Source organism: Rhinoraja longicauda, chromosome 25 (genome assembly GCF_053455715.1).
Source record: "Rhinoraja longicauda isolate Sanriku21f chromosome 25, sRhiLon1.1, whole genome shotgun sequence".
In the NCBI taxonomy this organism is placed as follows: Eukaryota; Metazoa; Chordata; class Chondrichthyes; order Rajiformes; family Arhynchobatidae; genus Rhinoraja; species Rhinoraja longicauda.
The window spans coordinates 11,125,457-11,142,948 of record NC_135977.1 but is presented as its reverse complement, the minus strand read 5'-3'; the positions used below and the strand labels follow the sequence as shown (position 1 = coordinate 11,142,948).

The window sequence follows — 17,492 nt, the reverse complement described above, 5'->3', positions numbered from 1 at the left end:
AGGGAGACGGTTTCATTTCCATGTGCTATATTTGGGATCTTCACGAATTTTGTTCACCTTTTAAAATTTGTCTCATTCTCCTGTGTTCCAAGAGAAATAACTCCTGCGTATCCAAGGTACTCCAGCATTTTGTGAATAAATACCTTCGATTTGTACCAGCATCTGCAGTTATTTTCTTACACAAAATGCTGGAGTAACTCAGCAGGTCAGGCAGCATCTAGGAGAGAAGGAATAGGTGACGTTTCACGTTTCGGGTCGAGACCCTTCTTCCTGCTTATCCAATATTTCCTTGGCGTTGTCCCACAATATCCCTGGCCTGGCACTATCTTCCTGAATTTCCTTATTCCTCGCCAATGCAACACATCTCTCCTCTAGAGTGATTGGAAATGGAGGCAGTACTCAAGCTATATGCTTCTAGCATAAGCTCATTGCCTTTATATTCTATGCCCCAGTTAATAAAGGAAAGCTTTTTGTATCTTATTGACATGTCCAGCTCCCATCAAGGATCTGGTCATATTGATGAACATATACACCAAGGCTCCCCTGTTCCTTTGTAGCTTGTGTCAGGTTTTATCTCTCACATGTGAAATGGTGTATGAATTATTTTCAGGCAAGCAGATCCGTCCACAGCCACACAATCAGTATGAATGGCTGGACATTGACAACAATTGCTCAAAATTTTTTGATTATTAAAACCATCAAGTGTCCATCGCAAAAGAAAAAATATCCACTGGTATTTACTGCAAACCTATCAACCCACAGTTACCTGGATAACACCTCCTCCACCCTGTCTCTTGTAAGGATCACATCCCTTTTCCATGTCACTGAGTTATCAGATTTATCCCTGATGCCTTCGTTAAATAAACACATTTGGCTAGCCTCCAATCTTTGGGTACCTCACCTGCAACTAACAAAGATGCAAAAATATACAAGAAGGCCCCAACTATCTCCTCCTTTGCTTCCTACAGTATCCTGTAATTTATCTCATTTGGACCTGGAGAACGTTAAGCATGCCAAAGAATTCAAACACCTCCCCCTTCTTAATACAGACATGCCTCAAACTATCAACAGACCTCTTCTTGAACTCACTCACTTGCACATATTTCTACTTAGTGAATACAGATATTAAGTATTAATTTGGGACCTCGCCCATATTCCATGACTTCACACAGAAATTATCCCTTTGGTCCCAAAGTGGACTCACTCTTTCCCTTGCTATCCTCTTTCTTCTTTACACTTACCAAAAGTATTGAGATTAGTTCACTCCTGAAGTTACTCAAGGGTCTCACTTGATGACAACTGCCAATGGCTGCTCCAGTATATATTGTAAACTGGGATCCCAGCACGGAGCTTGCAGCACCCCACTTGTCACTGCCTGCCATTCTGAAAAGGACCCGTTAATTCCTACTCTTTGCTTCCTGTCCGCCAAACAGTTCTCCATCCATGTCAATACCCTACCCCAATACCATGTGCTCTAATTTTGCACATTAATCTCTTGTGTGGGACCTTGTCAAAAGCTTTTTGAAAGTCCAGATACACCACATCCACTGGCTCTCCCTTATCCATTCTACTTGTTACATCCTCAAAAAAATCCAAAAGATTAGTCAAGCATGATTTCCCCTTCATAAATCCATGCTGACTTTTGACCAATCCCACCACTGCTTTCCAAATGCACTGCTATAACATCTTTAATAACCAACTCCAGCATCTTCCCCACTACCAATGTAAGGCTAAATGGTCTATAATTCCCCATTTTCTCTCTACCTCCTTTCTTAAAAAGTGGAGTTACAGTGGATCAGTTCCTGTGGACTGGAGGATAACCAGAGTCGAGAGAACATTGGAAAATGCTCACCAATGCATCCATGATTTCTAGGGCCACCTCCTTGAGTACTCTGGGATGCAGACCATCAGGCCCTGGGGATTTATCTGTCTTCAGTCCCAACAGTTTGCCTACACCATTTTCTGACTGATGTGTATTCCCTTCAGTTCCTCCCTCCCACTAGATCCTCGGTCCCCTAGTATTTCCGGGAGATTGTGTCTTCCTTCGTGAGGACAGAACCAAGTACTTGTTTAACTGTTCTGCCACTTCCTTGTTTCTCATTATAAATTCACCTGTCTCTGACTGTAAGGGACCTACATTCGTCTTCACTCATCTTTTCCTGTTTGCTTACCTATAGAAACTTTTACAGTCAGTTTTAATATTCCCCACAAGCTTTCTTTCATGCTCCACTGTTGAGTTCAAAATTTCTCCCAGTCCTCTGGTTTGCCGCTTCTTCTGGCCAATTTATATGCCTCTTCCTTGGATTTAATATATGTTCCATTATTCGTCCCACACCGGGGAAATTTTGTGTTACAGCAGCAAAGTGGATAGCAAGGGAGCAAGAGATCATTCATTATAAATAAAAGACACATAAATTGTCATCAGTTTTCTGTGTGTTCTTAGCTGTTATTGTTGACTCGTCTGCTGGGAGCAGAGCTGGTTGTGCAGTCTCACAGCAGCGGGAAGGAAGGACCTATATCTCTCCTTCACGCACTTGGGGTGAAGGAGTCTGTCACTGAAGGAGCTACTCAGTGCAGTGACAGTGTCCTGCATGATTTAACACTATTTTTGACTTCCCTCGTCAGCCACGGTTGAGCCGCCCTTACCAGTTTCATTTTTTCGCCAGTGCCCTGGGTTAAGATAACTTTGTCCCTTTTTGGTAGTCACAGTCAAATGACGTGCATTCATAAATGGTGACTTCATTTTCTCTGTGGGGTAGAGTTTGTATTCTGTTTTGTATCTTAAAAAATATATACTGCAGAGATAAGATCATCTTGACATAATGAGCCACTCAACTGGAATATGCAGAATATATTTTGACCTCAAACTATTGGGCGAGCTCTTGCTCAAGTCATTGTAACTTTACAAATGAAGCATGTATATGGCCCCTCAGGTTCACTGCTTTGGGCAGGAAACAACTTGTATCCCAGATTCTCCATAAACTACATCATATATAAATTAGCAGTAACTTACCTATGTTTCATGAATACTACACAGCAGAGTCTATGAGGCACAAGACACAGTATAATACATTCACGAGTTTTCAAAGTTTACTTTATACATATATTAAACCATCAGTAGTTATAGTTTTTTTTAAAAATACACATATATTCAATATGAAGGTGAACTTTAATCACTAGCTTTGGAATATATTTGCTGCTCTCCAAACTCCTATCCTCTACCTCCCACTCACTCTTCCACATCAGTCCGAGGCAATTAACTTTGATGTTGAGTGGTATTGTACTGGTGAGGTGAAAATCACCTCGTCAGATGGTTGGAGGTGAGCATATACATGTAGAATTGCAATTACTGGGTGCTCCTCATTCAATTTGGAGTGTGCCTTAGAATTACATAATACCATCATGCCAAATTGTAAATTCAACTGAACGGTAACATGAAAAGCATAAATACTAGGTACTAGTTATCTTATTACCCCTCGCATCCCCTTGCCAAGAGAAATAACAAAGCACAGTTAAAACTATTGCTGATGAATAAAGCCCTGCAAATTTTACTTCACTCACAAGTGAAAAGAGCATCATTCAATGAGATCATTTACATTGTGATTCACAGCCTCATGAATACATGGCATGTGCATTAAGTTGAAAATGTGACAGACTTCTTGCACGAGTAATTGTTGCATATTTATCAAATGAAGCATAGCTTTCTAGATATTGCATCTCACCTGCACGGTGAGCTATGAGGAAATCGAACATTACATTCAGCACTTAGAAAGATATTTTACAATACTTTTACTGGCCATGCAAAAAAGCAATAATAAAAAACCTAGACAAAAAATTCAATGTGATTTGCAGGTAAAAAAGGCAATAGAAAGCAAAATGTGTTCCTCATTCATAAATCCCCTCATATATTCATTCTATAATTAGAATATCAGTGATAGTATATATGTAGCATTTACGTATGGTATTTTTTCTTTTACAACAGTCTTAATAATCAATGCCATGGCTCATTCAATTTTTACATTTTGATTACAATGTCTGCCGATTATAGTGCCTCATGAGAACCAAACTAAATATTAATGATGACAAGTTCTACTGAAAGAGTATTCATTTATATACAACTTACATTTACCATGTGCTCTACCGATATCAGAGAACATCCTGCAACCTCAGTCAATGACTCTTGCTGTCAAACAATGACAGTACAGAACTAGTGAACAATTGAGCCAGAGACATTCCTAAATCTGTGACCACTGTGAGTTACCTTGGAAATATCGTCATTTAGACTATTCATAACTTCATGAAGGGAATGAATAACAGAAAGTAAAATAAGATTGTTAATTTTATGTTTCACAATTAAATTTTGCAAGTCTTCATGCGGGTGATCTGGGATAGTGTTGTCCCTTGGAGGTAATTACCATGCAATTTTTTTGATGGTAAAATTGCTTGTTACTTTATTCTGTTTGAACCAGCAAACAGTTGGACAGCAAACCAGCAAACAGTTGGACAGCAATATTCTTCTCCCAATGAAAGACCCGATTCGAACGTAGTTGAAAACAGCCTTAACATTGCATCCTAACTGTCCTACTTAAAATAAAATGACTTATTTTCATAAATAAATTACTACTCATCTGCATCAGAGAGCAAAGTTTCCAAAACAATTTGAGAATCAGTTTTTAAAATTAATTGTCACATGTCCGAGCCCAGCTCTGCACACTGCTTGTCTGAAATGTGATTTGCTAATGATTCGATGATGTCGAGAAGCAAGGCTTGGCTTAGGGATCGTAGGTTGGGCAACTTGGAGACCTTTGAATGGAAGGAAAAAAATGGATTTAAGGTGTTAGGGAGTTGAAAAAGGGCTAGCAAGTTTGTAAATGAAATTATACTTTAAGCAATATCTGAAAAAAATTATCACCCATCTGCAGCACCACTTGCTCATCATTACAGGAATAAGTAACAACAAAGATGCATAACTTGTGTGCATCAAATAACGATCTAATAACAGGGCAGGTTTCAGAACCTCCTAAAAGCTCTTCATGCTTATAGACAAATGCCAAAATCAGTTTGCTTATCCTCCTGCATCCCTCCTCTCACCAACAATGCTGCAAGAATCCTTTACCTCTTGGGTAGGTGCAAGGATTGAGGCTTCTTAAAAATGAAATAAGAACACATTAACATTGTAATTGGTAGAGTGGCCTCTGTTCACTAGATTGTCATCTTGCAAAGTGCAAAATGTTACTTTACACAGAACAATATAAAAAACTGAAATCCTTCAGACTGTGACAGGTTGGTGAAAATCTATTGTTGTAAATTCAGAACTGCTTTGGGTGAAGTTCCTTCAAAGAATATGTGAAGTCAAGAGTAAAACCTTAAACTATAATGTTTTATCCAATAGCACGTTAATGCAGCAAAATGGTGTGCAATGATTACTTGGTATTTAGAATGCTATTACATGGATTGAGACTGGTTATGTATGAAGTTTCATAATGATTCAACACAGTATGTTTACAAAACCTGATAAAAGTTGGTTAATTTGCTTCAAACTTCTAAATAGACATTATTGTCTACCAAGCTACTGAATGACGTCATAATTTAACAGAAGGTTTACAATATACTAATTTTGTAAGATTCAGATCTTTATAATGTAAAGAAAGACACAAAGTGCTGAAGTAATCATCGGGTCAGGCAGTGTCCATGATAGGTGAAGTTTTGGGTTCGGACCCTTCTTCAGACTGATTGTGGGGGGTGGGGAGGAGAGAAAGCTGGAAGAGAGATGGAGCAGGGCAAAACGTGGCAGGTGATAGGTGAACACAGGCGAGGTTTTATTTTTGATAGGTCGATGATTGGAACACAAAGAAACAGTGTTTCCTTTTGTCGGGAAAGAATAGGGTAGAAGAATAGCAGCAATGCCTGTATGTTAATTTTTTTTGGAGGATTGCAAAGATTCAAAGAGCTTCAAAGGCATATTCCCAACTGTGTCAAGAGCATGAAGCTGTCAAATCAATTCTTGTCAAACATTTTAAGGTTTACATCACACAGACACACTCTGGGAAAATAAGTATAATAATTCAGATTTTCCTAATCATTAAATAAAACGGTATTTGATGTATTATTCAACCTTTCAATTTTTATTGTTGATGTTTTATTTCACATTAAGTGCAGCTATTACATTATCACATGAAACAGACACACAAAAACATCTAATACATTGTCATTGCACTAATCCAATGAGATTTTTGATCAGAAATTAGTGCAAAAAGTGATGAAATTCTAATATTCACTAAAATCTATTTAACAGAACTATATATTTGCATCTTGTACTACGTATACCAGTCACATTTTCAACACTACTTCGAGAAATTAGTGTAAATAGCCCACTTAATTGTCAGATTAATTTCAAGAAGTTTCAGCATTTCACTCCAGTGCAAGCCCATGTTCATATCTACTCTGATATTTGGCAGATTAAAGTCAGCCATACATCTTTGCAGTATTTCTCACTCCCACACTTTCTGGGCCCACTTTCTTGCAGCACATTGCTTTGGCTAGCATTGTCTAGAGTGTTGTTTCAAATTTGCAGGAATCCTACGCAAGAAAGGTATTGCAGCTTTACTCTTTTCGCTCTGCTACATGAAATAAATTGAAATATATCATCACTCATGTGCATAGAAATTCCATTGGCACCCATTTTTACTGCCTTGCATCCAATTTTGGACACATTTTGTTTTATCTGCACACATTTTCTGATTAAATTGATTTAGCTATTTCCTGGTGCAATTCACCCAAACACAGATGTCATTCCATCATGTCCTAAATAAATAATTACACCAAAGACATGCATTTTATTTGCAAAACAACGGAAATTAGTTAAAAAAACAAGGTTTAAGCTGGATTATCTGCACACAGATCAAGAAGTTGGAGGTGCTGAAAGTAGTGAAACAATGTGACTGTAAAGGTTTGTTCTTGCAATATCATCTTTATATTTAATAAAACAGGCACTATTTCAACTGTTAAAACAGAAAATGCGATGGCCACCCAAAGCAGGGAGGAGATTAAAGCCATGGCTCATTTTCTGGGTTATGTAGCATGAATCGAGCTTTTGGGTCCCTCTGCCCAATCCCAACTACACTACTGTGCAGTCAAAAATGAGTCCACCTCCAATTTCTGTCTTCTCCTCCCTGATTTCCTGCCCTTCCACCACTTTCTCTCATCTCTGTTGCAGGCTGTGTGCTACTGTTAGTGTTGTGAGCCCAGAAAACAGCAATTAATGTAAAATGGACAGGATGGATTTTAATTCCTCAAAGTGTGCAAACAAAATGCTTTCTTCAATCAAGGGTGGCTAATTTTTATGGTTTTTCGGATGACTTCATATTTGGCAATAATGTTGACTTCAGCGTACATTTAGTGCACCAAATGTGGGTGCAATTCAATTTTTAGGCACTATTAATTAAGTCAAAGGGAAGCCCCATCTTCGATGAGGTTCTTAAGCATATTTGACACTTGATTCATTTACTTTAAGTTACTGACTTCATCCACTAATACTGGTTTCAGACCAAACTTTGCATAAATGCCAATCACTTGCTTGCATTTCAGTGTCCCAGCTCCATAGTGCATGTAAAGATAATAGAAAATTTGCTTGGATACTTCAGCAAAACGTAAGACTGATGTGAACATAAGTGGGAATATGGGTCACATCAGGGATCACTGGAGTTTAACAATGAGAGCACTGCGGGATTAATCTTTTCAGATAGGATACAACACAAGTATCCACATGTTTTTAATGTCCTGCCAACTGGTAGCAGGACTTGACATGCTGCAAACCGACAAGTTACAGTTTTAATTGATCTGTCTGAGGCAAACCAGAGGGGTGACTGGGGCATAGAAATAAAAACAGTAACAGGCTGATTCATAATGAAGTGTTGTACAATTTAACAAAGTAGTTTTGGTGAAACAGAAGTCATCCATTTGTTAAACAGAGGACCTGGGATGCAAGCAAATGACTTTACCCACAGGAACTGCTACATTCACATAAAATCTGGGTCAGAATCAATACTAAAAACGAGGCACCGCAACATGAACCGTTTTCCTGCATGTTATTAGAGTAGACCATATTCACAATTAGTTACAATAAACCCAGTTGAGGTATGTTTGAGCAACACAAACTTGACTGTTTCTTTCCTTTTATAAATACTGCAGAGTTGCATACAAGAGTCTTGGTTGATTGAAGTGGGCTTTAGAAAGCCCATACACATTTGGCCATGGAGCTGTGGATAAGACGTGGTTAGTAAAGAGTAGATGCAAAGAGAGGGCTGAAGATAATGGTGAAGAAATCAATTCTTGAATTGAGTTTTCATAGTGCAATACGAAAGGTAGGAAAGGTAGGAAAGGTAGGAAGGCACACGGAAAACATCTGCACCCTGAAGATGATGGTGTTGTTGACATATTGGCAGTGAAGTAAACTGCTCAGAGAGAACATAGAGTTAAATTGTCTATATTCTCAAACATAGTAACCAGACAACATTGATAGGATTCATTCTCAGAAGTTGGTGAGAGCCAAAGGGAAAGTGTTCACCTATGCACTTAAGCTACAAAATGTTTCAAAATTTGGTGCCTGGCAAACAGTCAGTAAAGCTCAATAGAAAGATGAAAGGCCATTTTAAAACAAACCTCTAAACCATATTGCTATCAAAAGGTAATATATATATATACAGCAATCATAACCAAGAAACATCCCTTGCAAATTTGTTTAAGAATTTCTCAGTATGACCACAAATGAAAGAATAAGCTTTTTATTGCTGTAGCCAGAATGGTGTAAAAGGACAACAGACTCCTACAGAACCAAACAGGATCCTACCTACCTTGGTGAAGTGATGTACAATAATGTGGAGGCAATGTTTCTTCATATCCAAGGCCTGAGTCTTATCAGCTGCTTCCAGAATCTGAAGAGAAGGGGAGACAATTTAAATTATTTTGCACCATTACTTGTAATTTTGTTGACTGAATATTAAGACACCATTTAAGAAAACATCCAAGACATTTCACTGGCAATCAAACAAAGTTAGTTGAAGAGATGGGTTTCAAAGACACAACTTTTGAAGCTGGAGTTTAGGGGGAAATCATGGAAGACTAGAACAGCTAAAGGCTGTCAACCATGTGGTATAAAGGCAGAGGGGGCATTGGGAGGATGACAGGGGGAGTAGGAAGCCAAGTAGGTGTTGCAGACTAAATGCTGAATCAACAAATAATAAAGTGGGACTCCACTTATTACCTGTCACATTCTGTTCTGCCCCTCCTCTCTTCCAGCTCTAACCTCTCCGCCCTCACCCCTGCACCATCAGTCTGAAGAAGGGCCCTGACCCAAAATGTCACCTATCCACGTTCTCCATGTATGCTGCCTTTCCTGCTGTGTTACTCCAGCACTTTGCGAGTTTTATAATAAAGTGGGAGCTGTAGTCATGGGCTGCTGGGAGTAGATGTGAAAAAGCAGAAAATAAAAAATGCAGGAGTTAGGCAATCATGAAACAAAGTGGCTTAAGAAAAGATTTTGATAATGTTTGGGATGAGCACATTATCTTGTGTATTAAATGTATTTAATTTCGAAAATAAGAGCACGGCAAACAATAATTTCCATGTAATGTACACACTGGTTTCATGTGGAATTCTCAAAAGACACAAAGCAAGAATAGAAATATTGCAGCTAATCAGAGGAAGGTATAACATATTTTCCTGAAAGATAAACAGGCGACTCAGCTGGGAATTATTCTCCACCAAGTCCCTCATTCACGCTCGCATTCCCAGTGTCGCACAGAGCCCGGGTGAAGCTTTTACAGTATATCTATGAAGCAGACAGGAAGCCCTCGCCATCCTCCCATTGCAATAACACAAGTCATTCAGGAAATGGACCACCTATTGTGCATTGTTTATTCGCGTGGCCTTGAATGCTCGCACCGCTGCTTACAACTCTGGCCTGGCATCCGGCAACATGGACGATTACAAGGGAGAGTCCTACCGACCGCGAAAGGCAGTGAAGGATGCAAAAAGGAGATACCGGGACAAGATGGAGTCACAGATGGAGCAGCAGGACACCAGGCGCCTTTGGCAGGGGCTAGACTATAACTAGCTACCGGTCCAGCACCCCCTCAACCGGAAGTGCCGGCTCCTCCTTAGCTGATGACCTGAACTCTTTTTATGCACGGTTTGAGACGGGTAACACCCCCAGCTCGCCGTCTAAAAACAGCACCGAGGGGGCGCTGGCTAGCGAGGCTGGAGGGGGATCCACCGCCGGGGATGTGCACACATTCTCGGTGTCCGAGCATGAGGTGAGGTGGGCCCTGACGTGTGTGAACACGAGGAAAGCTGGAGGCCCAGATAGTATATCTGGGTGAGTACTAAAGTCTTGTGCTACTCAGCTTGCTCCAGTGCTCACCACAATATTCAACCTCTCCTTGGCCAAGTCCGTGGTCCCTGCATGCTTCAAAAGATCCATCATTGTACCGGTGCCAAAGAATGCCTCTCCAGCGTGTTTAAATGATTACCGACCGGTGGCACTCACCTCGGTTGTCATGAAATGCTTCGAGAGGCTAATCAAGAAGCACATCTGCGCCCTCCTTCCTCGCAACATGGACCCACTACAGTTCGCATACCGTCCGAACAGGTCCACGGATGATGCGGTCTCCCAGGTTCTGCACACCGCTCTCTCTCATCTGGACAGCCAGGGGGGCTATGTGAGGATGCTGTTCATTGACTTTAGTTCAGCATTCAACACAATAGTCCCCAGCAGACTGGTGGAGAAGCTGCTGGAACTGGGGCTTAGCACCCCTCTGTGTGCCTGGGTTCTGGACTTTCTCACCGCCAGGCCCCAAGTGGTCAGGATGGGGGAACACACATCTAGCTCCCTCACCCTGAACATAGGATCCCCCCAGGGTTGCGTCCTTAGCCCCCTACTGTACTCCCTGTACACACATGACTGTGGGGCCAGGTTCAGCTCAAACTCCATCATCAAGTTTGCTGATGACAATGTGGTGGTGGGCCGAATCTCCAACAACGATGAGAAGGCCTACCGGGAGGAGGTGGCTGATCTGGCACTCTGGTGTCAGGACAATAGCCTCCTCTTGAATGTCACTAAAACGAAGGAGATGATTGTGGACTTTAGAAGGGCTAAACATCCAAGGACGTACACGCCACTGGAGATAGGGTGAGCAGTTTTAAATACTTGGGAGTCCGCATCACAGAGGATCTGACATGGGAAACGCACATTGCCGCACTGGTGGATAAGGCAAAGCAGCACCTTTACCACCTTAGACAGCTGAGGAAATTCAGAGTGTCTCTGAGGATCCTTCATTGCTTCTACTCTGGGGCTGTAGAGAGCATCCTGTCCGGCAACATTACAGTCTGGTTTGGGAACAGCTCTGCCCAGGACAGGATGGCCCTGCAGAGAGTAGTGCGTTCGGCAGAACGCACTATGGGAACTACATTCGTCCCCCTGCAGGACCTATACATCAGGAGGTGCAGATCCAGAGCAAGCAAGATCATGAGGGACCCCTGCCACCCCAGCAACGGACTGTTCCAGATGCTAGGGTCAGGCAAACGCCTCCGCTGTCACGCTGTGAAAACGGAGAGGATGAGATGGAGTTTCTTCCCACAGGTCATCAGGACTGTCAACTTTTATAACTCCAGAGACTAAATTTTTGTCTACACTATAGTAACTTATTAACTTTATTTATATGCTGTAACTGTAATTTTTTTTGTGCACAATCCGCAGGCATTGCCACTTTCATTTCACTGCACATCGTGTATGTGTATGTGACAAATAAACTTGACTTGACTTGTTTATATAAGTGCGCCTTTATACTATGTCGCCTATTACTTAAGTCAAGGAGTGCCTGGACTGCTTTAAATCTACCTTCAGTGTACAGCTGTGAATTCAGTGACTTTTCTAAAACAACTACACTTAAAAACAAGTTTAATCTCTTGTGTACAGAGAAATAATAAATTTTCACACAGAAAAAGATGACAGACAAATTTTAGATCATCTCATCTGGGTAAATGCAATAACTGAAAGCATTGTTAACTTGAAATATCCTCAGAAAGAATCCACTGAAAAAAACATATCTGAAATTTAAAGATGACTTCCTAAATAAGATCTGATGACATATTTGCAACAAAAGACAGAAAAGACAATTACCTGCAGTACATTCTCCACAGTCACATTCATTTCCAGGTTCTGCTTACAATAGGCTTGCAGTCTGTTGTTTGTGAAGCCATAATAATAAGGTGCTGAAAACAAGTATCTGTGAGAGTGATGTCAAGGAAACCCGTCTCACAATGAAATTAATTTTAAATGGATATACAAATTTAATTCAGGTCACAGTTACTCACACTGTGAAATCAGTCATTCTCGCACCGTGGGTGTCACTGTTAGTTATTTTTCAAGATTTAGACTTCACTGGCAAGATTAGCACTTATTGGTCATCCCCAATTGCCCTTGACAAGGTGGTGGCTGCTTTGTGCCGAAGGTGTTTCCTCAACGCTGGGGCAGGGAGCTGCCAGGTTTAGACTCAATGAAGATGAAAAGATGGTGGCACATTTCCAAGTAGCAGGACTTGAAAGGAAGCCTGCATTTGGTTTGCTGACCTGGCCTGCAGGACGCTGTTGCTGAGTACAGAAGCTGCTTGATGGCTAAAAGGCAATTAGCAGCATTTACCCTTCTTTATCCCCAATCTGTGCTTAGATAATGAACCAAATATAGGTTTGATCTTATGCCCATTTTATCCATTCCCCGCTACCATGCACTCGTTGGCTAATCTTTTTTGGCAGCCTCTGACCATCAGATATTAGGGCAACAAAGACCAACGATTGGTTGATTTATCCTGTCACCTCAGTTCCACATGGGATATTGAACACCAGGTGGCGCCACCAGCAGTGGCTGCCTTGCCAACAGTCTGTCCTTTCTTCTTTTTGGTATTTTTAGTATGTGTTAAAATGTTTTAGTGTTCCTTGGTTTGTTTTATGTGGGGGGTGGGGTTGGGGATTTTTTTTTTCTTTCAATCTCTTACCTCGACAGAGATGTGATTTTTTCCCATGTCGTAGCTCCGTTCCCACTGCGGCCCAACATCATGGAGTTGGCGGCCTTTCCTGTAGACTGATGGTGTTCCAAGCCCCGGGAGTCTGCGGGACTTTAACATCGTGGAGTTTGCGATACCTTTGCCGGGGATCGAAGCTCCAACCGTGGGGCCTGTGGACTTTAACATCGTGAAGCCCGCAGTCTCTGGTAAGAAGAGGCCGATTTGGGAGCTCCATGCCGCAGAGAGTGTTTCAACTGCCCCGACACGGGAGTTTCAATCATCCCGACACAGGAGTTTCAATCACCCCGACGGGGGCTTCGATCGTCGGCTTTGATCGCCCCGACTGCGGATGGTTTGACTGCCCCGACCGCAGGAGAACAAAGAGGAAGAAGATGAAACTTTATTGCCTTCCATCACAGTGAGGAATGTGGAATCCACTGTGATGGATGTTTATGTTAACTTTTATGTGGTTGTGTGTCTTGTTGCTTTTCACTTAGTATGGCTGTATGGTATCTCAAATTTCACTGTAGCTTAATTGGTACATCTGACAATAAACTGACCTTGAAACCGTGAATCCCTGAATTGAGAAATTGACATTGAAATCCTGCTGTGCAAGCAATTCAAAATATTATTTTCGTTTCAGCTCTTTTCAAAAACGTGGGAGTGTTTAGTCATTTATAAGTAGCAATATGCAATATCCTGCTTGGCTCAAGTGTTTTGGCAGATACTTCCACTTACGAGTTCAGGAAGCAGCACCGTTCTAGTATGGAAATCCCACAAGACATTGAGAAGGTTAGTGGACAGAAATAACAGGTTTTCCTCAACAGTAATTATTCTTTATGTTTCAACTCACTTGTATTATTTGATTGTAGACCGTTTTGTGCTATACATGTAATTTCTTTTCTTTCTTTCCCATCATTTCCCAGTGAAAGAATGATCTCATGATTTGCAATCCCAGTTTGAGTCCAATTTTCTGCGTAGTTAGGTAATTTATTCCTATTTCTGAATGTTGGCATCAATGAAAGCAAAATTGCACAAGCTGAGACAAAAACCATAGCAAGAGCACAGAACATTTGAAATTGTCCATTTTTGTTATTATTCATGCATTTTCATTTCTTTCCCATCATTTCCCAGTCAAAGAATGACCTCAGGACTTGCAATACCAGTTTTACTCCAATTTTCTGCATGTTCCTTTGGCAAAACAATTATTCTCCTCTAGTTCCATCCACTGGGAACAGGACTAGCATAACCAGTTTGATGATCTTTAAGCTTAAATCTGTATTTTACTATTCATAATTTAGCAAGAGGCACATTGCCACCTTTTGTTTAGAAGTGCACGCTTCACAGGCAGAAGATGGATGTGCTACTGTGTAAGTAAACCTTAGGCCAATAAGGATACAAGGAGTCCTCTGGAGGCATGTTGACTTCAGCATAGTACACATAGCGAAGGAGTGACTCAAAAGCTTGCCGACTTGGTACCATTTCACCAATGGAGATATTAACTTGACCATCTTCAGGCATGAAAGACCGAAACATGGCTTCAAAATAACTATAAAAAAAATAACAGACAAATATTAGTAATCAAATGATCACAGTGTGGACATTCACAGTCAAACAAAGTTTTTTAATTTAAAATAAACTAGCGTAACTTGAGAGTATGACATGGTTTAACCTGCTTGTTTTGGAAAAGATCTTGTTAACATTTCATTCGATCATTCAATCTACCAAGTGATAAAACAAATAAAATGATCAATTATCATGTAGCTCAATAAAACTAAAGCTACTTAGGCTTGGGTTTATTCTTAAAGGGTGCATTCTTCCTATTTATTGACCACACAGAGGCCATCTTTCTTCAGAGGCATGTAGGTAATGAAGATGATGCACTTTACTGTGTGCCTGTCATTGCCTCCAATGTGAAGAATATATGGATGGATATATGAATTCAGCTGGCCTGAGGCAATATTTTGACATATTGGGACATTTGTTCATAACTATTTTGGCAAAAGCAGAATTTCCGATAGAGGAAGGGAAAGATGGGATAGGGGTAGGAATTACAAAAGCAGATTTCAAACATCAAAAAGCTGTAGGAAGCTGGAAATCTGAAATAAAAACAGAAAATGCTGGGAACACTCAGTGCAAGACAGGCCAATGTGGACAGAGAAACAGTTGGTATTTGAGGTCCTAAAACCCCATGTTCAGATAAAGTAGCTTGAACCTTAAATGTTAATTGTTTCTCTTTCCACAGAAGCTGCCTGACCTGCTGAGTGTTTCCAACATTTTCTGTTTTTATAAAAGCAGGTTTCCATGGCTTTGCCCACAAATTTACACTTGTAACTCTCACACTACAAGAACAAATTTCCAAAATTTGGGACACAAGTGGCTTCCTTTAATTTTCTCCATGCCAATTAGTCAACAATCTGCTTGAATTACTCCCATACTTCAGAAACAAAGTTTGACCAACATTATATATATATGAGGATTTAAAAAAAAATCAAAATAAAATCCATTTACATAAATATTTAAATTGTTTTTTCTTGGGGATATGACTAATCCCAGACAAGAAGTATGATCGCTCTCTGATAAGTACTATCAACATCTTTATTTTCAAACAGACATATAGTTGCAATAAAAACGTAAATTGTCTTATTTCTTTAATTTGGTCAGCTTTGAGTCAGTTATAAAACAATGTAATTACTTTAAATTGAGCAATATGCAAACTGCATTAAAAAAAATCACTCAGTATAGCAGGAAAGAGCTGGACTTTGAACATTGATTTTAAGAATATATTTGTAAAATGGAGCTACATTTATAGTCACAGGAACCTGGCCAGGTTACAATTACATGTAATGTATACATGCATTTTAAATATCCGAGATACTTAAATAGAAAAAGGAATGAGCAAAAGTAGGGAAAGCACTACTGCATTTCCTTTGGAGATCCACAATGATTCAAATATTATGCTGTCCATGTCACACATGCAGCAGTTTATAAATGATAATGAGTAATTACCACATAGCATACTAAAACAAAATAGGCATTCCCAAGAAACAGGTAGCATTGGCACTTTCACACAAGTCCTTTATCTATTCATACCTTCCGTTTGCACAGGAAAGGTTTTAGTAGCAGTTTCAATAGTTAGAAAAATCTCCACTATATCTGTTGACTTATGGATAGACAATTAAAAAGATCCAACTTCATATACGAGCAGAATCCAGCAGCAGATGCAGTAGCCATTTGCAAAGAGAGCGGTGGGGAAGTTAATGTATCATGTGTTACTTACCTGGAACGGGCAGCTAGTATTGCTTTATGGGCTGGCCTGGGGTGACCATCCAACAGTAGGGTTATGTCACAAAACTCCATGCCTGCTCCTTCCAGATAGCTCTTCATATCCTGGACTAGAGAGGTGCCTAATGGTAAAATAAAAGAATGGTCAAGAGATAGTAGCTGGTGAATTCTGGAAAACCTAATAAAAAAGCTGTTCAACCAACAATGAATGTAATAAACCACAAGCACTATATGAGGGAGGACAGCACGTCATGCATTTAGTTCATACACCTCACAGCAGGTCGCTTGGTCTAACAGATCCACTGCCAATGCTCTTCGTGTATCCCTCCACTTTTCTTTATTTAACTCGCCCACAGGCTTTCTCTTCCTTTTTCCACCTAGTTTCCATATTTTTAGAACATATTATGCTATTCATTTCCCAGGACCTGGGTGACTCTGGCAAGGACAGTGTTTTTTGTCTCTTCCCAAACTGCCCTTGAGAAGATGGCGGATAGCAGCTTTCTTGAAGTGCTTTAACTCTTCTGGTGAAGGTATTCCTAACAATATTCTTAAATTCCAGGTCATAGACACAGCCTTGATGAAGGAACCATTTGGACAGGAATTACATCTTTTCAAATAGTTGACTATTCCATTTTGTGATTATTATAACCATTCTAATAATAATCTACAACAATTTTATGTAGGAAAGATTAGCTATTTTACCAGAGGGGACTTTATGGAACAGAGGAACTCTTCTTCTGCTTCCACCCATTATATCCGTGCATGAGATTTAATTGGTCAATTTGGGCTAGCTTTATTTTTTTTGCTCCTGGACATTAGTTCTTGAGAACCATATCCTGACCAAGAAACCACCAATTTTTGCTTCTTTCCTTCCATACAAGAATGGCAAAAACCTGTGCCTTAGCAAGTACTTCTAACCTAACCAAGGATTCAGATAATGACCAGATCTTCAAAAAAAAGAAACATGTATCTCTTAACAATTAAGTAGACGAATGGTAAAAGTACACAGATAACCTGGAAACAATTTGTCATATAGTCATAGAATCATACAGCAAGGAAACAGGCCCTTCAGCTCAACTCATTCATGCTGACCAAGATGTCCCATCGAAATTAGCCCATTTGCTTAGACTAATTACTCCAGTTATTGGG

At 40.2% G+C, this 17,492-nt stretch overlaps 1 protein-coding gene across 3 annotated transcripts in view; it reads right to left on the bottom strand.

Annotated features, from left to right (window-relative positions):
- Window positions 1-2,934: 2,934 nt before the first annotated feature.
- Window positions 2,935-17,492, bottom strand: part of lztr1 (leucine zipper like post translational regulator 1) — a 46,419-nt gene continuing 31,861 nt past the window's right edge. For 2 of the 3 annotated variants that reach the window (XM_078421163.1, XM_078421166.1), the window contains 5 exons: window positions 16,339-16,465; window positions 14,458-14,607; window positions 12,179-12,284; window positions 8,853-8,933; window positions 6,120-8,258 (listed from right to left, as the gene is read on the bottom strand). In XM_078421163.1, the coding sequence (XP_078277289.1) occupies window positions 8,091-8,258; window positions 8,853-8,933; window positions 12,179-12,284; window positions 14,458-14,607; window positions 16,339-16,465 (632 nt within the window). In that variant the 3' untranslated portion in view covers window positions 6,120-8,090. Of the gene's footprint in view, window positions 4,804-6,119; window positions 8,259-8,852; window positions 8,934-12,178; window positions 12,285-14,457; window positions 14,608-16,338; window positions 16,466-17,492 lie in introns of those variants that run through there. The other variant, XM_078421165.1, reaches the window with a different exon arrangement.